Raw genomic sequence first — 23650 nt, 5'->3', positions numbered from 1 at the left:
CCCATCTTGGCTCTGTGTCCCCACTTGCAGAAACAGATGTGTACATTATATAGATTAACAAAGGTGACACTAAATATGTTTCAGAGTAACAGCCGTGTTAGTCTGTATTCGCAAAAAGAAAAGGAGTACTTGTGGCACCTTAGAGACTAACCAATTTATTTGAGCATGAGCTTTCGTGAGCTACAGCTCACTTCATCAGATGCATACCGTGGAAACTGCAGCAGACTTTATATGAGCTACAGCTCACTTCATCAGATGCATACCGTGGAAACTGCAGCAGACTTGTGGCACCTTAGAGACTAACCAATTTATTTGAGTATGAGCTTTCGTGAGCTACAGCTCACTTCTGAAGTGAGCTGTAGCTCACGAAAGCTCATGCTCAAATAAATTGGTTAGTCTCTAGCATCTGATGAAGTGAGCTGTAGCTCACGAAAGCTCATGCTCAAATAAATTGGTTAGTCTCTAAGGTGCCACAAGTACTCCTTTTCTTTTTACTAAATATGTTGACTGCACACGGTTACTCCTCAAAAGTAGAACTGTGATTGAGACCTCATGCTCATTTACCACTGAGATTTTACCCATAAAATCTGATTGTAATCTCAGAATATTACGCTCAAGCCTTTCATGGATTTTACTTGCTTTAAATTTTATGCATTGGCCCAGTTATCTGCTATGCTATTAGCAAAGCCATTCTATTTGATTGTGCAGAAAACAAAAGCTCTCCCTGGTGAGAGCAGCTTTTATTTTTTAATACCTCTTTACTTCCCATGCTTTCTAGCTTATCAGGATAGTGTATGATATACTATGCCGACTTTTCTCTTAGGTTTGGGATTTTTTGGGGGAAAAAACAACACTAATTTTTAGGGCACGACCCTTCTTTCATTGAAATGAATAGGACTTTTTCCACTGATTTCAATAGGAACAGCATGGTAACCTTAACCAAAAACACTAGTATTTTTAACGGATGCTAATGAAGTGTAGTTTCATTTTAGAGAAGCAACAATTGTTCCTAAGCATCGAGTGAGGTGAACCACGTCAACACATCCACTGCTGTTTTTATTCATTCTTTTTCTAAATCATATATTAAAATATTCCTTCCCTCCCCACACTGAAAATTAGCAATTTGAGAGAAACCATTTCTATTGCTCTAAAATAGGGGGAGATGAAAAATGAGCTATACCCTATGAATATTACTTTGATTTAACTTATGAATTCATAAGCTACTGACAGAGGAGTTCTTTCTTTGATAGTTTGGCAGTAGATTGGTAAGTATACACATTTCTATGCATAAAGTTTATCAACACAGCTTGAGAGCATAAATCAAACATAACGATATAGAAATATAAACAACTGTTAATGTACTACATTCCAAGAAAAGGTTTCTCTTTAGACCTTAGTCTTTAGAAAGTTTTAGCTCAAAGAATATAGCATCTTAGCAAAACCAAACATTACCTGATGTCACTTCGTACTTCAAATAGTCCAACTGGACACCCTGTTTGGGTTACTCTTAGCAATGATGGAGATTTTACCCTGAAATGACCTCTTTGGCTTTGCAGTGAATTGTTTTAATAAACAGAGACTAGTTTGACCCAAAGAAAAAAGGAGAGAGAAAATATTCATTTAGATCTGCAAATCATTTCTGTAAGTGAGAACAGTAAATTGTAAATGCCCGAGGCTTCAAATCTTTCAGGAGTTGAAGTTCTGCATGAAATTGGGTTGTTAGTGTCTTACCATTATTTTAATGTGATTTATTCTTTGTATCCCATTAAGGTGCATACCAGAAAAACTTTAATGATGTTTTTCATGGAAACATTTGATATGTTGCATTTGTTTCACTTCATCAGCAGCCTTGCTGAGCAGTGTGTAATTGTATTCAATATTTTGTGGCAGATATTTCATTAAAGGATTTGTTTTCCAATACTTGTAATCAACTGAAGATATTACTATGTTGAAAGATATGAAAATGCTCATAACTTTTCAAAGCAAGAACATAAGCTTAGTCTATTTTTGTAGTAGTTTAAATACAGTAAATTAAAGATGTGCTGACGTATAAACTACTTCCCATCTCAGGGACTATTCTATCCAAAATGCAAGTGTTTTTGTATCTGACCTCACATTTATCTATAGAACAAATATATGCCTTTTACAAGATATAAGTTGATTGTACAGATACAGCTTCAAAGAAATTATATATATATATAAAACGTTTGAAAGTATTGATTATAAATTAATTGCTCTTTGAGTCATTAATGTAATGAGACAGATGTGATATACCACTACAAGAAAATAAAATAATAATTTTTCTACAAACATTAGCTTAAAAAGTTGATATCTGATTTCAAATCTGGGACCCAAGTAAAACATTGTACTAAACTTGTCTATAGGGGTTTTGTGTATGTGTATCTATAGCTATGTCGATAACTAGCTATATTTGCCTGGTTGTTACATAGGTAGATATACCTAGTGTAAAACCTACTCCATAGTACTTCCAAGATGTGATATAGCCTGATCATTATTGTTACGAAAGTCTGCCTTCAGGACTTCATGGAGTTAAACTGATGCTCTTTTATCTCCACATGATATTTATACCACTGATGTTTTGAGACTGTGAATGTTTTGAAAAATGAGTGAACATAACTTAAAGGGCTTTTTTCATTTTTAATTCTAGCATTATTAATACAAGCCACAGACTGAAATTAATTTGTAATTGTTATTGTTTATCTATCTCTTAATACAGCTTCAAACAGTTGTGCCCTTTTAAGTAAACCTTTTGATCTGCTGCTCTTTTATTACATCTTAAACTGTGAGAATCAATGAAGATTGCTATAGTATGTCTTAAGAAAAAGAAAAATATCAAACTTGTGTTCTTAATGAAAAATGATGTCCATCTTTACCTCTTGAACAGTTTAAGTTCACTGTGGACCAACTAAGTTAATTAAGAACTTGACTATCACCCTCTGCACTAGAGGGACATAGCAAGAATGGAAGCATATAACAAAGAACGTCATCGGTATGTCTGCACCTAAAGCTAAATCCTACTGTCAGAGATCCACAGTTGTCTGTACATTGGCATTGGAAATCAATCTAAATCCTCTGCTGTCTGTAATGTAGGTCTCCTGGTGCAGATCTGCCTGTTTCCAGTTTTCAACTTTTCAAATAAAGTGGTCAGTGTCAAATAATAGCTACCCTCATATTCAGGGGGTGATTGAAGAGTGTGATGGTAGTTGAAGTTGCCTTGTTGCAGAAACATAATAGCCTCCTTAGTAATTATGTTATTTTGATTGTATCTGTAATATATAAAGGGATTAACATTATCTGTGGTACATTTTAGGTCTTAGAGGGGAAGACTAGGGATAAGACACATTTCAAAGATTGTTCAGCAGTAGATTATCTCAGACCATGTCTTCCAGAAATGCTATACAGGAGATCACACAAAGATGAAAGATGATATAATTCCATCAAGTTCTCCATGGTTTTAAAAAAAGAGTAAAGTTCCCAGTTAAAGGGAAGCAAAATTAAAAGGAAATTAACGCATACCTTTTAAAATTTTCCCTCCCTTTCAGGTCTAGTCTAAATGGCACTGATCATCAGCTGTAGCAGTCAGTAGAAAGTTTGAAAAGAAAGCAGATGGACTTCAGTATACTGGCAAGTTCCATACATGTCTGAAAAGTGACAGGCCTGTCTTAAACACACCTGTTCTCTGGCTGTGAATTGTCACCTCAGACTACTGATAGTTTAGGATATGGCGATCCTAGGAATTAAAACCCTCCAGGAATTACCCTAAATCTATACATGGTTTTAAGTGCTTATGTTTGCCTTGTAACATGTATGTCTCCAGGCATGTTTGGATCGACATATATCCATCATTTAGATCTGTATCCATTTTGTCACCTAAAGGGTAGAATAGATTTGCCAACTGAAATGCTCTTAATTTCACCGTGTCAGAAAAGTAAAAATATGTATCATTTAGATAACAGTTTGCATCATCACAACATTTTATCCCATTGAAATACATATTTCTGATCCGCTGAGCTAAACTGACACCACCTCCCCCCCCCCCCCCTTTTTTTACCATATAAAGCACGTCTTCTCTCCAGCATGGAAGTGGTAAGAAGCCATCATAAAATTACTTGAACAAAGCAAATCTCCAGAGGAATACATGTCCATATTATAACTGAGAAAACCCTTTATGTCTACTGTTAATCTGAGATCTGACCTCAGATTTGATGGGAATATTTAGATATTAGAGTGAAAGTCTCTTTCAAGGGACTCTTATTAAACGTTTAAGGGTGGGATTTTTCACAAAACACCTAATGGAGCTTAACTCCCTTTGACTCTCAGTGGGAGTTGAGCATCCAGTTCTGCTAAGCACTTTTTAAAACCTTAGCTCAAGCCTCCAAGAAATATATCTGAAGACACCAAAAATTTATAACTTAGTGTGACTGATTTATATTCAACACTAGCTGTACAACATAAAATGTTCATTGGATGAAAAGACAATAGGACATTTTCTTTGACACAGTGAAGACATGCAGAAATTTTAACTAAAACATACTGCAAATTAGAAAGTTACTTTAGAGAAATGCTATTGAACCAAACTTACTTGAGTGTGTTTGTATCCATCTGTTCTCTTTGATCTTTTACTTAGATTGTGAGCTCTTTGGTACAAAGACTGACTTTTTTGTTCTGTGTTTTTACAGCACCTAGCACAGTGGGGTCGTGGTCCGTTAGCAGGGCTCCTAAATGCCACAGTAATGCAGATAATACATTATATATCATATTATATAATTATTATTATTTGTATTATCTTAGCATCAAGAAGCCCTAGTCATTAAGAATGGCTGCTGTGTTGCAGGAGAGTTAACACTTTCAAAGAATTAAATACTCATTAGGATTGTCATGGATTTAAAAACAAAAACTAAGGCAACTGTAAATTTTATTTTTCCACAATGAAAACGTATATAGTATCACATGCTAGGGAAAAAACAAAACAATTGATTTTGGTTTCAAATATATCATCTTTTAAAGTATTCACATCATAAATAATGATTTAATCTGGTTTCTTCGATATGCAATCTTGTTTAATTACATAGTGTATCACTCTTATTTTTATGAAAGTTTCAAATCACTGACCAGAAAGATCATATACAGTTAGTCATGGTGCATTTATACAATAGTTTTACTATAACAATAGCTTCAGGTGAACATAGTTGTGCGTGTTTGTAAGTGAGTTCTGTACACAAGTAGGGTGGGGAAAATGCCAGCAAATTATTGAACCCCTTTTTTTCAATGACCATTGCAATTCCTGCTGAAATACTGGAGTCTAATATGATCATCCTAGTAAAGTTTTCATAAAGTTTTGATTTGTTCATGCAGAGGGTGTTAGCTTGAAGTAAACGGAGGTATCAGTTAATACCCAAAATATTCCAGCTATTTAGCCCTGGAAATAAGTTTGAAATACTTTGGTTAACAAATTTTGAAGGTGTTGGAGGGTTTATGGAGAATGGATGCCATTTATAGCACATCACTTTTTTAGAAACAAGTCTGCTGGTTTCGTTCCAGATTGATAGCATAATGTCAGTATTTAGTATATTGCTGAAAGTTAGTGGTGCTTTTACTCTCAGATCTCAATATTTAATACATTTCCCCACCCTCTACGAGCTAAGAAGATTTTACCAGCTTACTACCAGCAGAGGGCATTACAGCATACAGTAGTTCACTAGATATCAATGCTACCTTGTGAAAAGGAGCCCCTTTAAGAACAACAGCTCAAGCCCCTCAAAGATCTGATGATTATTTTAAAACATAATTTTGCAATAAAGTAATGTAGAGTCTGAAATGAATTAAAATAATAGGATCCCAATGTAACTGGAGATTTTTCTATTATAATTAGTCTCCATGTCTCAGGATATTTTTTAAAAAGTCCTCTGCATCTTTAAGACCTAAAATCAGTGTTACAATAGTAATTAATTAAAACTCTATAGACTTAAGCCTACTTTCTATTATGCAGATGCATTCTACCCTTTGTAGTCAAACTGGATACTACACATGTAGGCAATTCTTATTTGCAGTAACATGTAAAGGACAAGATTTAGCACATTTATTTTTTAAAAATTTTAGAAGAAAATTTAAAATTTTACAGTTTTAAAAAGTAGTACACATTTTAGCTAATACATTGAACTGTACAGCATTTGGAGTCCAATCCTCCTTAAACCCGTGTTCATTTGAGTCGTCTCATTTACTTAACTGGAAGAAGCCCTTGAATAGTACCAAGAGATACTTTCATTGCCAACTCTTGCAATGTTATTGTGAGTTTAAATCCCCCAGTTCCTGGAATCTTGTTATTATGTGAGAATCATAACTACCAGTAATTTTGTTTAAAAAGGAAGATTCTAGCTTCTTAGCTGAGAAGAAAACCTTGGAAATATGAACTCTAAAAGCTTAAAAGACAGAAGGCAAATAAAAAGAATCCCAAAAAAACAAATTCTGAACATCTCTCCCCCCCCCTTTCTTTTTTTTTTTAAAGCCTGACTCATGATTTTTCTATCCTGATACATCTGTTCCTCCTCTTCACCTGGGAATTACAACCTGAATGGTTATAAATGGGGAGGGAAAGACCATGGGAGGAATCCTGCCTTATTGAAATCAGAGTGTATTTTCCCCATTGACTTCAGTGGGGCAACAATTTCACCCCATATTCCTAGCCAAGCTGCTGTTATGCTGCTGCCTCCTTCCAGCTTTAATGCTTAGGGAGCGGATCTGCTCTTATTTCAGTACTTGAAGGCAGCCATCGTGTCTATACAGCTCTGCATGTGGTCTTGGGCTAAGGGTAGAACATTTACCTGCTCCCAGTTCTGCTCCCTTTTGCTGTGCTGGCTATATAAGCTAGACAGGCAGGATGCTCCTGAGTCCTCACTGTTGAGGTTGGGAAGTAGGAGAGTTGTATGATCCTCTCCTAAACTGCTGTCTCACTTGGGAAACCCCAGGGGAAGCCTCCCTCACTGTGTTGGAATAAAAGTGGTGCTGTGGGCCACTGGAGGCAGGCAGTATTTCATAACCCTTTCACACTCACAGTGTTTTCCAGCATCATCAAAGGGAGGCAGCTGGTAGCTTTTAATTTAAGTAAAGAAGTCTCTGGAGGGAGAGCTGAGAGACCTGTCCCTTCAGCAGTTGTACACAGACAAGGCTCTCATTTAGAGCACATCGGAGGTTTGCTTTGTTTTTAAAGCTGCGCTTGGCTGGGGCCTCTCAGGAGATTTGCCCATACCCTGAAGGCCTGTCTGACCTTGGGTGGAGGAGCAGGTGCAGAAAGGAGACAGACTGACGCTCTCTGCTGCTTCCTGGCATGAACTACAAGCAACAGCTTTAAAAGAAAAAATAAATAAATAAAAGAACACACATCCCTCAAGTGAGCTGTTGTAAATTCCTTGCTAAACTCATGTCCAGGGCAGGATTCCTTCTGTGCCCCCCAGCAGCAGCACGGATTTGCTCCACTGATTCCATACATTAGCAATGTTTTATACTGACCCTTATAACGTACATCAGACTGGTGTCCTGTAAATGGTGAGGAGATCTGTGAGATTAACTGAGGACTGCTGTTCTTTTTGAGTTATCATAAACATTTGAACATATCTTCTATTCTCTGTCTACTATTCTACCTCCCTCATTGCAATTACAACATCGAGAGCATGGAATCACTAATATATTTTAGCAACATGCTTAAGACTACATAGAAAACTTGAGAATCCATACAAATTTGCAAAATATTGAAGTAATAGTATGGAACAAGCCCGAGGGTTACCACCCAATACAAAATGCAGAGTGGCCTGCTTCCACCTTGGAAAGCAAAGGATCACTGCACTCGGTGGAGAATGTGGGCATCACCCCCTCCCCTGAGATAAGGGGACGAGCCAAGGACAGTGCTAAACATAACCCTATCACCCTCCCCCAGTTTGGGAACTGATCAAACGGCTCACTGAGAGCCAGCAGCAACAGCAGGCAGCACAGCTCCAGCAGCAGCAACAACAACTGCAGCAACTAGGGAATCAGCAACAGATTCGAGAACTGGGTGCCCAAAACCGTGAGCAGCAACAACAGTGCTTGCAGTAGCTTGTGATGCTTGTGCCAATCCCTCCAACACTAGGGATGCAGCAGCTCCCGCTGACCCCACAGTGCCAGTGCGCTTGGCGAAAATGGGCCCGGAGGATAATCCAAAAACCTTCCTCATCATTTTTGAGAGGGTCACCTCAGCAGCCAAGTGGACCCTGGAGCAATGGGCCACCCTATTGGCCCCGTATTTGACAGCCCAGGCCACCTATTGGGGGCTCCCAGCAGAGGAAGCCCAAGACTATGGTCGGTTGAAGGCCGCAATCCTTGATGCACTCGAGATCACACCAGATACTTTCCGGCAGCGTCTCTGGGAGAAGAGCTACCCACCCAGGACCCGACCAAGGGCAGTAGCCCAGCAACTGAAGGATGTGTGCTGGAGATGGCTACAGCCTGAACGGCATACAGAGGTTGAGTCGCTGAGCAAATTGTTCCGGAGCAGTTCATACATATCTTCCCAACACGGGGAAGAACCTGGATCCTTCACCACCGGCTGGCAACCCTGAGTGTGGCTGTGACCCTCATGGAGGGCTTTTTGGCCACAGAGACTACTGTTGGACTGGGGCGTGGCCCTTCACCCCAATAGCACTCAACCCTGGGAAGAAAAGACCAAGAAGAGCGAAACCCTACCCAGCCCAAGGTGCCCTGATGGATGGGATATCGTTAAACCCTGATGTCCACCCCCTCTGCAATCCAGGGAATGCCTGAGGATGTAGCCATGGTGGGGAAGCCCCAGAATGCAGAGGAGCCAACGCCATCGCCCAACTCTACAGACTGGCTCCGACATCCCAAAATCAGTCCTTGTTTTACCTGAGGCCGATTTGGCACCTTTGATGTGAGTGTCCCATGATGGACTTCAGTTTTGGCCAAATCTGCTGTGGGGACTCTTGGGCCTGGGAGTCTCAAGTAGCCCTCGAGGGAGAGCCCTGAGAACCCCGACTAGAAGGACCGTAGAACCAGAGTGTTGTGGATGGATTCCCGCTGCCCCAGTGGCAGACCACTCTGCCTCTGGGGTGGCAGACTCCCCACCATAAACCTGTAGGCCTGTGTGAATCTACTGTCTGTCAAGCTAGGATGCTAAACTCTGTTGATGCCCCCTCCCTTCCAGAGCCCCTGTACTGTGAGGGTGGACTACTCAGCTCTACCTGAACCCTGAACAGAGTGTTTATTGGCTGCCTTAGCCAGAAAGCTTAGGCTAAAGCCTGGTCCCTGCTCTGCCCCACCCAAAGTACTAGAGCTCCAGACTGTGTGTTTGCTGGCTGCCTTAGCCCACAAGCTGAAGCTAAAGCCTGCTCAAGGGGCTAGAGTCTCAGACTATTAAGTGCTGCCAGTCCCAGCTGAGGGGCTGCGAGCTAAAGACTACTCAGTTCTTTGCCCCTCCCGAGGGTGTGGACAAGAGCACCCAGCTATTATTTCTTGTTTGTCTCTGTTAGACAGGCCCAGACCTAAAGACTACTTACAACTCGGCCCTGCTAGTGTGACCCAAGCCCGAGGATTACCGCCCAATACAAGAGGCAGAGTGGCCTCCCTCCCCACTGGAGAGTGAGGGATCACTACATACCCTAACACAACCAATAGCATAATATAGCCCTAAGACTATGCTAAGCATTTTTTGAAAGGAAGTTAAATATATGTTAGAAGATAGGCTTTCAACACACAATTGTAAATTGTACTGAGCAAGTAGGCTGGTTATTTTAAACTCATAACATGCAATTGTAAATTGTACTGGGTGAGCAGGCTGGTTATTTTCAGTTGCTTGGCTTTCTGCTTTACATTTGACAGAGTTAATTCACTGCAGGCATTCAGCTCTTACATGGAGTCTGCTATAAGCATGTACAATAATTCAGTCAAAAAAAATAAGATGGATAGCTCATGTAATTCTTTTTTCCAGATTGCTAAAGTTAAGATTAACTATCCAAGAATTATATATACAATAATCGCCCTCCACCAAATTAATAAATTTATTATTACAGAACTCTTGTTTCCAGGCCTGTTGATAATCATAGAACATTCTCCTAGAAGATAACTGTACAGTATATCATTTTATTGGATTTTTAATGAGACAGAGGCTTTTCTTAAATAAAAATTGTGTGCAATTCATTTAAAAATGGATGTCCTTAGGACTATTAAATTCATGCTATCTGAGCTGTGAATATTAACATATTTTCCTCTTACAAATGTTAGGTGAATCATTTTGATAGCCTTTCTTCAGTGCCAATACATTATGTGACATGAATGGGGTCTCAAAACCAGATATTATGGAACAATAATGGTCTGTTGTAGCTTTCACAATGTCTGGGGGAAGGGGGGAAACCAAATCAAACAAACAAACAAACAAACCAAAAACCCAGCAAGACTACTTTTCATTTTATTGTGTTTGCCCTTTTAATGCCATTCAGATTTCAGCGATCCACTAGGTGACAGCCTAATACTCCTTCCTATATGATACATGGAAACAAGGAGATAGTTCATTTTGAATGGTTCACTTGGTACACACAATAACCAAACACTGAGATTTCAGAGACAGGTCACTCTTTGTTTAAACAATATCTGAGATAACACTGATTTTGCAACAATTATTATGTTGTTTTGTATATTACATATTAAACAGATCATTTTGTCATTACAGAAGCCGATATGTGGAACAGAAGTTTTAAAAATAATTATAGGAGATATTGTTCACAAGGCATTTTGAGCTACAGTCTGCGGATGCTGAGTAGACTGAATAGACAATATGCTTTTAGTATTTTGTATGGGAGAAACAGAAGTATATATTTCCAGTGAGTTTTTTCCACCAGGATGCGCTATAACATATCTGAAATATACCTAGCATTATAACAATGAAAGTCACATTCATTGTTAGTGTAAACAAATAAATAACAGTTACATCCCAGTGTAAAACCATTAGTGACAGCAGAATCGGCTCCAAACCTTCCATTCAAAAACCAGGAACAAAACAATAGAAACAAGTAGGGCCCACACCTGCAAGAGTTCTATACATACTTAGCCTTCTGCCCATCCAAGTCAAAGGAAAGACTCCCATTGGTTTAAAGGGGATTGACTGAGACCCAGAGCAACCCATTAACCTTTCCAGCCTCTCCCCCAACCCCAGGATTATCCTAGCTTTCTGGGACTGTCCCAGCTCATTATACTGAAATATATGCATTTTCAACTCTTCAATATCTATTCAATTTCCCAATCCAATTCCATCTTTCAGCTACCAGAAACCCTCTCTCATACCTCATCCCAAACCACTCCCCATGGTTTTAATATTGAGATATACCATTTTTCTATTTAAATAATCTGGTTTGCCTCTATTCATGTAAAATTCCCATTGACTTCAATTGGGGTTCTGCATACAGATCAGGCAGGGTTGGGCCCATAATACATTGGATGACCAGCAAAAGATGGGGTTATCTTAAACTGCAATCCCCCCCCCCCAACTTATTTATTCAGTTTGATTTTATCCTTGCATTTTGGCATTGCATTTGATATTTAAATAAAAGCTATTAACAATTTTTTGCTCCTAAAGGTATGAAATTATCTCACAATATTATTAAACAGGATATAAAAATAATCCTACTATGTTTTATGCAAAACAAAAAGTCTGGAAACTTATCTATCTGATAGAAGAACAGAGCATAGGACAGGGGTTCTCAAACTGGGTGTCGGGACCCCCTCAGGGGGTCGTGAAGTTATTACATGGGGGGGGGGCACGAGCTGTCAGCCTCCATCCCAAACCCCGCTTTGTATCCAGAATTTATAATGGTGTTAAATATATTTTAAAATAGTGTTTTTAATTTATAAGTGGGGGCGGGGTCGCACTCTGAGGCTTGCTATATGAAAGGGGTCACCAGTACAAAAGTTTGAGAACTACTGGCATAGGAGGAGATTTGAGGGGTTTTTTTTCTCCTAATGCTGCCCTAGAATAGTAAACAAAATTAATAAGTGCCCAGTAATACTGCATATTAATACTGTAAATGACTACTGTAATTTAAGACCTATTTTTAAAAAAAGTTCACAATCATTTACATGTTGCTTAATAATAACAACTAAGAGCTTCTTCATAACAACTAGGTATCAGGATGCACATTGTTGCGGGTCTTGTAAATGGGTGTGTGCCCAATAGCAATAGGTGATTTTGTGTGAGATGTGAACCTATATTTTGATTATGCAAGAGCAAGCTCAAATCTAAATACAGTACCTCCTCTTGACCAAAATTTTATTTTGCTTTAACTGCGAAAACAGTTGCAAAGTGTACTTATTTTTGTTTTAACTAATCTATATTGGATATTTGCCATATTTTAGTGTTAACATTAATAAAATCTTAAGCCTGATCCAATTATCATTGATATCAATGGGAACTGAATTGGGCTTTGAAGAGCAATATTGCTTACTGATCTGTACTTATTGCAAGCCTGAGAATGCTTTTCAGACTATAAACCTTATATATAAAGTGGTAACAATTTCACTCTGACCTAAACTGCAACTACTTCTTTGGAGGGATGGCAGTTTTTCTTTGGTGACAGTTATTACAGAATCAGCTGCACTACGTAACAGTTTTGGGATCCAGAAGGGAAGAATATCATATTCAGTTAAAACAGAAAGGAGTTTAGATACGGAGAATGCTATTGCCTCCATACTGGAATAAATCCAAGACGCTGAGCGCATACCCTTATTCTTTGAAAAGGTGCCATGGGATCACAAGAGGTCAGGATCTTGGTATTTTGTTTAATATGAAACAAAAACACCTAAATGTTTCCTCTAACACATGCCTAAGCATTGGTTCAGGAGTCTCACTGAGGGAAGAGTGCCATCTACTGAATCACCAATACCATTTCTACAGCACCTTCACTTTTCCAATCAAGAGTCCTGCTTCTGCAAACACCTAATCACGTGTGTAACTTTATATACATGTGAATAGTCTCATTCGCTTCAAAGTTATGCACATAAGTAACTTTGCAAGATTAGGGCACGAGCAAGGACATGCTCAGTTTGTGAGATGGGACAAAATCTCAGCTGAAGTTAGTATGACTGCAAACCAAAAAATGGCAACAACAAAGAGGTATGGGAAGGAAAGGGGGGGGGGAAGATACCATAAATAATTTAATGTAATATAAAAGCAATTTTAAAAAATAAGTCACTATTTGTTATTGAACCTTCAATGTAAAGTGATCTATCCAATTCTATCCATTCAAAGCCCATGAAAGTGCATTCAAAGCCCATGAAATAACACTATGTACAGGGAATCTCTAAAAGACTCCATGAGCACTTTTAAAAGATTGTGTATAATTAACTCACTTGTCTATAAGAGAGGCCAAATCTAAAGCTTAGATCTGAGTACTCTGAAACGAAGCATGAAACTCTTATCTAAAAAGAAGACTAAAAAGAGAGTTGAAACCATTTTTCAGTTTGAGTGGGAAATAATAAACTCTGTGCTTTCATATTGTTAAGCATATATGTTATTGTATATCCTATGTAAGGCACCAGAATTTCCCCAGGGCTTTAAAAAGTTACCTAAAATTTCCACCGATACATAAAGAAAGGCACATAGGTAGGATAATTTTTTGCATCAACACAGTATCCTCTTAATCCATAGCTATTAATTAGAGTTGAATATATAGTTGTGACACTTCTGCCATGCTTTCAGATGTCACCAGATGCCTCTACTTTATATTACATTATTAATGCTCATTTATTTGTGCATGCCATGTTACAGAATGAACAGAACAGGTAGGTTTAAATGCTACTGCATACTGAAAAGGTATTACCAAAATTCTGAAGAGACTAATGTCAGATTTCTATTCCTAGAAACATTACTCATAAGTTTCTTTTCTTAACTATCAAGGAGACTAGAGATTCTCAATGTTAAACATTTCTGTAAGAACATCTGCAGAATTAAAGATGATGCAAATTACTTAAAAGATATTCAGATGAACCTCTGTAGGCTTACAATTTGAAGAAATTCACTCAGCTGTTATGTATTATTACTGTTTAAATAAAAACAATTTGAGCGGTATACATCCAGTCCGAGTAATTATTCTGGAATAATACTGTGTATCTGTTTACTCAGCTAAATGATATGCTATAAGTTTTATTTGTGTATTTGAAAACAGTATGATCTGGACAATTCTTGAAAGATTCCATTGTATCTTCTATTCTATAAGAAATATCCATAGTTCCCAAAGGATTTCTATAAAGGTGAATAAATATTATATATATATATATATATTTTACAGATGGGGAAACTGAAGTATACGGGGGTTAAGTTACTTTGTCCAGGGCACAAAATGAGTGAATGGTAATAGAAACCAAGTCTCTTGAATCTTAATCCATTGCCCTATTTGGTAAATGTTTTAATTTAAAATCTAAATAAGAAAATAAACCTCCAGAATACATAATAGATCAATGTATTGCAAAAAAGTTTTGCTGGCACACTTTGAGAATGACCTAAATATAACAATGCATCGATCTGGGGGACTAGTCTTCCAGGGATGTATGGGGGATAGATTTAAATGTATAACTCACAAAGTGAAATACTAAGGTAAATCTCTTACTCACCGTGAGGACAAAACACTTCTCTTCTCTGGACATCATACATACTATCTATGGGTTACAAATTCAGTTCATTCATGTATTTTGAGGCAGCCTGTAAGCATCACCTCACAGCAGTGCATTAAAAAAGTGATTTGTTTGTGCCAAAAAAAATGCACAGAATATAACCAACTTTATTTAAAATAAGGTTATGTCAAAATAACATTTTACAAATCCATGTAAGCAACCTTGTTTTCAGGTGAAATTCACATTTTTTTATGTACTAAAGATTGGTCTGGTCATGGACTTGTGGTTTTGCTATTCCTAATTCATGTAATAAACTAAAATACACATTTTAAACACAGGAAGTCTCACTCTCATACACATGCAAGCTATATTATTTAACAAACCTTAAAACGGAACAAAAAAAAAAGTATCTTCGTAATTATGTTCTGAGATAAGTAGTCAAAGCCTGCAGAATAAACAAGTTCGTCTTCATTTAATTTATTTAAATGTCAGACTGCTTACTGAGGTATAAGAATTTTCTGTGACCTTTCCACAGTTTTGGCCATTCCACTGTGTGTTTTAATTCTAGAGAGGAGGGATGATAATATGACTGTGCTTTCATTAAGTGAAAGATGGCATGAGGTCACTGACTGCACAGGTTGAGAAATTGTTGTGGAATACATACTGTTCTCAGAACACTGACTATGTGTCAACACAGGAACTCCAGGGGTGCCTGCCAGTGACTTCATAGTTGGGATTGCTTTCTAAAATGGGTTTAAATTTAGGCATAGATTGCTGTTTTCTTCTTAGAGTAGGCAGACTATTGGTATGAAATTTAACACACGATTAATTTTTATAACCTTTGAATTTTCTATGTAGTTTTTATTTGTTTGGTTTTTTTTTTCTTTCTGTTTTTCCTGGGAGTACGCAAACCTGATTAGTTGATGGGGCAGGGACACAAATTCTTGGTCAAGAACTAAACTTTTTTCCTCAAATTTTATACAGCAACAGAGAAGGTCTCATTTGCAATTGCGGTCTCATAAAATGTTCTCATTTTCAGCTAAACTTCTATCCACACCTCATCCAACCCCCACACTTTAATTTAGCATTAAAAACTTAGAAACTGAATACACACAAAGCTTTGATGTGAAGCAGTCAGGAACACTACACACACAACTTACCTGACAAAAGCAAGGACTTGAGACGTTAAGCCATTTAATAGTAGATATTCTTCTCACTCACCCACAAACACACATCATTACTATAACTGTCATACCATGCACCACATCCTTAACTTTGCCCTCTGGGGATGCCATCCTGTCACGGTTCCCTTTAATTACCCTTCTGTACACTACCCTTTACCAAACTACCCTCTCTCCCAATTACTATTCCAAACTTCCACAGCAGCTAGTGGGGAGAGGGGAAATAATCTAGTAAAGGGGGATGTGCAAAATGGTGACAGAGGGACAGAAGTGAGATTACCATGCATGGTTTGGCGTGTACAAAAAATGTGTGCCTATATGTGGAGGAAAGGCTAGGTAGTGTTACAGTACTGCCAATCACAGGTGTTCAAAAATCATGAGCTAGCCCCCTCCCGCAAAGATTTTATGTTCCATGTGTTTTTTTAACCTTTGGGGTGCACTTGGGTCATGTTGTCAAGCTTTTCTCTGCAGCTCTGAGGGTCAGAAACTGTTGACTTTTTTTTTAAGTGAGAATCACAGTTTCCATTTATTCACATGACTCAGGGAGCCAGTGCATTAAGAAAATCATCAAATATTTGTCAGCCTTATGTTAAAATCAGGAGAGCTGGCAACAATTGGCTTACCTTTTCATTCCCATGCTTTAGTGGGTGTTCGCCGGCCATGTTGTGCGTATAGCAACCCCAACTACTCCACAAGGAAGTTCTTTGTGTATGCATGATGTATAATTATCACTTTCTGTGTATTTATTATTAATTGGTATAGTGGCAACAGCGTCCTTGGTGTTTTGGAGACGGAACAGCAAACAGCAAAACCAGTGTTTGTTTTTAAAACATTGTACTACAAACTTAGTTTTGCACGACCCCAGGCTACTACACTTGAGTAGTCCTCAGGAAATACTTCACATCACGTGTATAAACCTTTACATTATTTCCTCTAACTTTTTTTGTTTTTAAGTAGCCAGCTGCTTGCTGCAGGGTTGCGATGCCAATAATAACTGTCTTTCCCGTAGCGTGTTCCTTTGACTGCGGGTTCCTTGCTTGCTGCGTGGGTAGCTGCACGTTCCCCAGAAATAGAGTGAAACTTGGCTCAAAGCCCACCCAGGCATTACTCAGGGCCGGGGTATTCGGCTCCTGCGTGTCCCAGACAATGCGGCTTCCTTGGAAGGCAGCCCACGCAAAACCTTTCCTGCTCCCCTCCTGAGCAATAATACACCAGACGGCTGGAGCCAGCTCTGGCGCTTTGCTTTGCAGCCTCGGTGCCTTTGGCAGCGAAGGGTTAAGCGACTGGACCCGGGAGGATTTTTGAAGCCCTAGACCGGGAAGTTCCATTTGCGCGCGGGGGGAGATAGAGGGTGAGACGCGGCATGTTCCATTCTCCGCGCACACCCAGCCCGGGCGCTCGCTGGGTACCTTTCGGTAGCGTTACGCTCTGGGGCTTCACCTCTGGAGCTGCGGGGAGCCCCGGGCGGCCCGGTCCCGTGCCACGCGCCACGCGCCTCTCCGCCTTGGGCGTGCGGGGCTTGCCTGGGGGCGGCTCCTTTAAGGTGTCCCCGGGCGGCATCAGCCCCGCAGCTGAAGCAGGGACCAGGGGGACCCACGGCGGGCCCGAGCCACCAGAAACTTCAGACGCTGCTGAGAGCCCCGCAGAGACACCGCGGTGCCCAGCCCCCGCCGGCTCCTGCTGCCCCCCTGCCCGAGCAGGGAGGGAGGCGAAGGAGCGGCTGCTGCTCCTCCTCCTTTCGCGGCTGCACTAGGGGGCCGGGTGGGTGGGTTGGGGGCGGTGGCCCTTGGAAGTTTTGCGCTCTCCTCTCTGTTTTGTGTCCGGCTCCGGCTCGGGGAAAGGAGAGGTCTGCATGCCCGCTTGCAGGGCAGAGGGGGGAGATGCAGGGCAGGGCGAGGAGTTGCTGCTGGGGTGACCCTGCTGCTGCGCGTGACTCCTGCAAGGCTCTGTTGCTCCCTCCGTTTCTGGCTCTTTGCCCCAAGTGATGGGAGCGAGGGCTGCTGCTGCTCCACCTCACTCTTCCCTCCAGCCTCCCAAAGGCACCGAGCCGGGGCCCTCACCCAAAGCAGCCGTCACCCCTGCGCCTTCCTCGGATGCCCAGTGACTTTGTGTGGCTCAGGTCGTAGCAAGCACTTTTTTCCCTCTCTCCGCCTGCCAGAGTGCTGCAGCGGTTTATGGTCTCGGAGGGGCAGTGCTCTGTTGGGATACTTGCAAGTGGCCTGGGTGCTGAAGGCGAAGTCGCGGGCTGGAGACGCAACTTGCGAACAGGGCACAGAGAATCCAAGCTGCAGAAAATTGTGGATCTTTTGTTTTCTCCTTCACTGTTGATGGTCCCAGGAAGTGTCAGAGCTCCTCCTAGGAAAATCCGGAGCAAGGGAGAGAAGATACAAGATTTGGGGCGCTGCTGACAATACCTTCTGCTCGCTGTTAACTCCTGGAGGATTAGGAAACCTTGCTTATATTAAGCTTCTGTGGATTTACAGTCGGAGGGGGCTTTTAGTTTGTATTCCTTCCCCCTCCCATTTGGCATGAGACTATTTGCAGGCGCCACCTGAGGACAATGATCGCGGAGTTTGCTCACTTTTACCTCTTTGGATTAATATGTCTCTCTTCAGGTAACCACCAAAAAAAAAAAAAAAAAAAGAAAGAAAGGAAACCTTTTAAATGCCAAAGTTTAGTAAGGAGCGCACTCTCTCTCTCTCTGGCTTCTCTTTGCACAGCGCTGTGCTGGTTTCACTCACTGAAGATGCTTTTTCCAGTCTGTACTTTAGCGCTCCAGCCTCTCTCTTTCCGATTTAAATTAAGTTTGTTCTTGACCAGATCATGTGTGAGAAAATGCTTTCTTTTTAAGGGGGAGGGGGAGAACAGCCTAAATTTTTTTTCTAGTCTCAAATATTTCTAAATGGGTTGCTTTGTAGACTGCCTGTGATTGAACCTGGAGTCTTAGGGACGGGGAACAAGAGGGAGGGGAGGAGAGGGCTTGTGTCTGAACAAATGGCCTTGGATCGCCCAGGATTTTTTAGCATGGATTTTTCTTCCCCCTCACCCACTCTCGGCAGCAGCAACGGGCTATTAGTTGTTTGATGTAACCTAGGGTTGTAATTAAAACTGATTATGAAGAAACGGCAGGAAATAGCTCACATCCTACAGTAGGAAGGAACTATTTGTTCTACTTGGTTGGATTTAGATATAGATTATAGGTATTACAAAGGGGGAAATTAGTGTGTGTTGAGGGCTTACACAGGACACGTTTTTTCTTGCATCATTAATGAGCTAGGTCAAAGTTCTCTCTTTTGAAAGGGCGATTAACAGTTAATAGATTTGTTATCTCTCGTGAATTTCTGTAGGAAGCTAATTTCGGACCACCCTTTACTGAAATATACAAGTATTTTGCCAAACAAAGCTGATGACTGTGCTTCCAAAGCACTGTACAGTATTCCTCGTGTTAGCTATCTCCCGGTGCTCAGCTTCTTTCAAAAAGTTAGATCCTGCTCTCGTGTGGTAACTTTTAGACGAGCTACAACGTGTATCTCGAAGGCTGTGGGATCTGTAGTTACACGAGTGGCCCAATGTATAACAGCCGTAAATAATGCGTGGTTGTTAACTCTCTTCACGTTGCATGGCCAGTATTTCTATCCAGTACCCTTTGCTTTGTGAGAGAGTGGCTGGAATCGTGGCATACATGTCACAATCATTTCGTCTAATTACTGAAATTCTTAAACAATTGCAACTGCGTGAAATCTAGCCCCCGATCAGAGGTGACACGAAGCACCCTGGAGAGGAAAATGAGCCATTTCCTATGTGCTGTAGCGAAATCTCCGGCAGCCCGCTGCGGTGTAGACGTTCAGATTCTGGTTGGAGCCGAAGCTGGAGCCGGGGCTCTGGGACCCTGCACGGGGGGTGGCTCCTTTAAAATAGGGCAGCTGGGGGCAGCTCTGTGGGAGCTGAGCAGGTGAATGGGTTAAACCTCAAATTCCATGGCTCTGTTTCTCTCTCTCTCACTTGGATAATGTAGCCATCCTAACAGTTTGCATGTCTACTTGATTGAGTGCTCTTTGCCACCAAGCTGGATGCAAATTGAAGGCACCGAGAACAAATCGCCCCGCTTGCCGCCCCCTCCCCCCCCCGCGTTCTCAACTTTAATTTATAGCCTTAGATTGCTTTGAGATTATTTTTGATTCACCTTCTCTGTTAAAGTTTATTCACGTGTGTAGGGTGAAATGTCAGTATGATAAATGGAGGAAGGAGAGATCACTGAAGAGATAGGGGGATTAATGATCATTAGTTACTGTTTGAGCTGGGTTTATGTGTGTTGAGGTATTGTATCATGCCTGTAGATTAAAGATAGGATTATACTAATAGGGTATCGTTGATAGCAATTTTTGTTCACTTTCAAATTCTCTATCTTTAAGTACCCCATGAAGCGGTCCTGGAGAATATATTATATAGCCTTTGTTCATCATCATTACTGTGGACTTTACTATGATATTCACCTATAATTAGTGTTTGTACCCCACCTGGATTTGTAGTTTTAAAAATAACTTCAATTTTTTTTCTTCTCCAGTGAGTTTACCTATTGTTTTTACCAACTAACGCTTAGACCATATTTGTCTGTCTCCACTTTTAACTTGCAGCTCCTTTCATCGTATATCAAAGTATCATCATGAAAGTGCAAAATCTAATGTATCAAATTCAGCTAAACCTTGTCCTCTAGTTTAGATGAATACTAACATGACCAAGTAGGAGCTGATAATTATGCAATTGAAGAAGAGCCCGATGAGTGAGTAAAGTTATGGTAATACAAGGCACCTGATCTGTCAGTGAATGAATACACTTTTGAAAGATTTAAATTAAATACAGTGCCTGAAGAATTAAACCTTAATTATGTCACTGAATGTAATAAGTTATCTTCTAAAATGCTTGTTTATAGATCATATAATTAATTGAACTATTACAAGTTGGCTGCTAGGTATTATATTTTCTTGTACTCTTTTTAATGCGGAAAGGGAGGGACTCTCTGTATCCCACAGCTGTTGGCTTGCAAAAAAATGTTGTTGCTCTCTCTAGTTTGGATTTATATGCCTTATTCCATGTTAGCTTCTTCAAGGAAGAGATAATTGGAAGGAAAAATGTTTATGGTTCTTAATAACTTGTTCTGCATAGGACTTCTCTGCCAGCTGTCTATACCAGGCCAACTTACTTTCATAAGGATAAATTGGTGAGCTGAGACTGTACCTGGATGAGTCCTTTATTCCAAGTTAACTAGCAGATTTTCCTGTCTAGTTTTTGTCCCTTCTTTTTCTCCCACACAAAATTCCCTGCATCTGGAGCAGCAGAATGAAATTAACTTGATTGGTTGCAGATTTTTTTTCTTGATTTTTCATGCTGGAGAAATGTGAAAATTAGAAGAACTGCATCCTATCTCTACTTTGGGGACTCCAATATTTAGGGAGACTTTTTCACTTGTCACTAGTGAACAGGAGATAATGTTTTCTTTAAGCTCTTTGTTTTTTAGATACAGTTAGTCAAAGAGCAAGATTTTTAAAAGGCCCGTCTTTGTGGTTGCAAGTATAATGTGCCTGAAACTTAGGACACTTAGACATCTAACAGATTGTGATCAGGTTTTTGAACATCAAAATGTGGCTGTAAAACTGAAAACTTAAAGCCAAATTTGAAAATGTGGCACCCTAAGTTCTACTTTCACATAACCAGTGGGTTCCACTTATGATTTTTCCCTCCTCCATCCAGGCCCCCACCTCCTTCTCTCTCTCTCTCAATGGAATCCAGAAAAGGTTCAGAAGTAGTGGGATTTTTTTGCTTGTTTGTTCCTCCTCTCTGTCATTACAGGAAACTGTTTTTTTTTTGTTTTGTTTTTGCCCCCTTCTAAATCTGCTCTTGCTCCCACTGAAGTTAATGGACTAAATCCTATTGCCTTCAATAGAAAAAGGAATGCCTATGTGGAGCTCTCCAAGGCTAGGGACTGAAAAACTTGTCAAACTCTTTTTAACCAGAAGGATGGTATGTGGTGGAATCTACTAGCCAATGGCCAATATAAAACTGGGGGGACATAGGGTGAGGGGAGAGATTCCCACTAGAAAGATCAAGGTGCAGTTTATTGGAAAGAAGCACAGGTGTTGGGAATGGTCCTGAGATTTTAATGGCCATGTAATCTTCTCTGTAGCTCCTCCTTGCATATCAGCCTGGGGCTAGTAGATATTGGCTACACTTGAAATTTGAATTAGTCTGAGTGCTGGAATGGAGGAGCTCTTCTCCCTCACACCTCCATCTCTGTGTTTTAGTCTCTAGATAAAAGGATGGGTTTAAGAGATATGGCCATTGTTTTGAGTAATCCCATTCCCTAAACTTTGCACACCCCTCCCCACCCTTATTTTTGGGTGATCGCTCCTAATAGCTCATAGAATTCTCATATCTTTCCCCACCAGGAGTAGGAACATCAAACTGATATGACTAAAAATTAAGCTTTCAGTTGTGGAGACTGATTGACTGACTCACCGTACACTCTCTTGCCAGGAATCAATTCACACAGTTCTGTTTTTAAATTTTTGCTCAAGCCTTGAATCATCTCCTGGGCAGAGAGAGAATTTGTAACTGGCTGGATTCATGAGTCTACAATGAAAATCCTTGCATTCCTATAGCATGCTCTATTGCCTAGCTTTCCAGTGCATCCCAATTTGCTCAGTATGCTTTCCCTCTCATTACCTGGTCATTGTAGGATATACAAGTTAGTACTCTTCAATTAGGGTTGGTAAATTTGATGAACAGGGATTTTTTTTTGCCTTTTGAAACAGCTTTATGTGGTTAAGAGTTTCCTGTGCAGGCATGGTTTTCATTGATAGTTCTAGCTAGTAGAGGGAAAAACTGGTTCCTGTATTCCATTATAGGAAAGTTTTGTTTGAGGATTGATAGAACAGGTGGAAGAAATCTAAGAACCCAAAAAGTCTGTGCCAGTTGGTGGTCTACCCACTGGATGAAGTAAACCAACAGTGTTTAGATTTTTTCTGCTACTTCAATAAAGAAGACGCTGACAAACTTCCCAAAATGCTTCTGACAAATGATTTTCTCACCTTGAAGCTCACAATTCTCTATCAATATCATAGGAAGAAGTAATTTTTAAAAAAAATAAGCTGTATCTCCGAGGATAACTAGATTTTTAAATGTAGATTGTCTAATGACTTGAGTAATTTAGAAAAAAATGTAAGAGAATTTGTCAATTTTAAAACTATTGCATCTCTTTAATACCTGAATGATAGTAAAAGCTTATCTATTTTAGTAAATAGAATTACAGTAATTCTTTCAGAGGAGGACCTGAGAGGGTAGAGCTAGCTTTAGTGCAGTCGAAGTTGTCTGCACTAGCGTTGTGGTTGAAGATGCAATGACTCCAGCCTAAGTATGAGGAGACCAGTCACATGTTACTAAATTCCTTCTTCATAACACAACACAGCTTTAAATACCCAGTTGACCATCTGGTTGGAAACCACTTATTCATAGCCAATAACTCTGCTACCTGTGGAGATTTAAAAAAAACGTAACAAAAGAGCCCTCTTTTCTTTTCCAGTTTGGATTAGTGTGGTTTTTGTTATGGTTCTGTTATCAAGGGAGAGACAAGTTTTTTGATGTGGCTTCAAAGATGGATTTTAGGGTCAGCGTGACTTTCAAGATACCTTTTAACAGAAAGGAGTATTTCAAACATCGGAAGCTTGGCTGCATTCCTTACTGCTGCACACAGACTTTTGCTTCATCTCAGTTACTGCTGGCTGTTGTATAGATTCTTACTTTTGTCC

The 23650-nt window shown here is 40.0% G+C and overlaps 1 protein-coding gene across 5 annotated transcripts in view; it reads left to right on the top strand.

Annotated features, from left to right (window-relative positions):
- The window catches only part of ROBO1 (roundabout guidance receptor 1), a 1030664-nt gene that overhangs the window by 561898 nt on the left and 445116 nt on the right, over positions 1 to 23650 (top strand). The window contains exon 1 of one of the 5 annotated variants that reach the window (XM_075117740.1): positions 17644 to 18463. The exons of the other annotated variants lie outside the window; for them this stretch is intronic. Within the exon in view, the coding sequence (XP_074973841.1) occupies positions 18409 to 18463 (55 nt within the window). The 5' untranslated portion in view covers positions 17644 to 18408. Of the gene's footprint in view, positions 1 to 17643; positions 18464 to 23650 lie in introns of those variants that run through there. 5 annotated transcript variants of the gene reach the window in all.

This window comes from Caretta caretta, chromosome 1, assembly GCF_965140235.1.
Source record: "Caretta caretta isolate rCarCar2 chromosome 1, rCarCar1.hap1, whole genome shotgun sequence".
NCBI lineage: Eukaryota > Metazoa > Chordata > Testudines > Cheloniidae > Caretta > Caretta caretta.
Note: the sequence above shows the minus strand (reverse complement) of the source record. Positions and strands in the feature narration are given on the sequence as shown.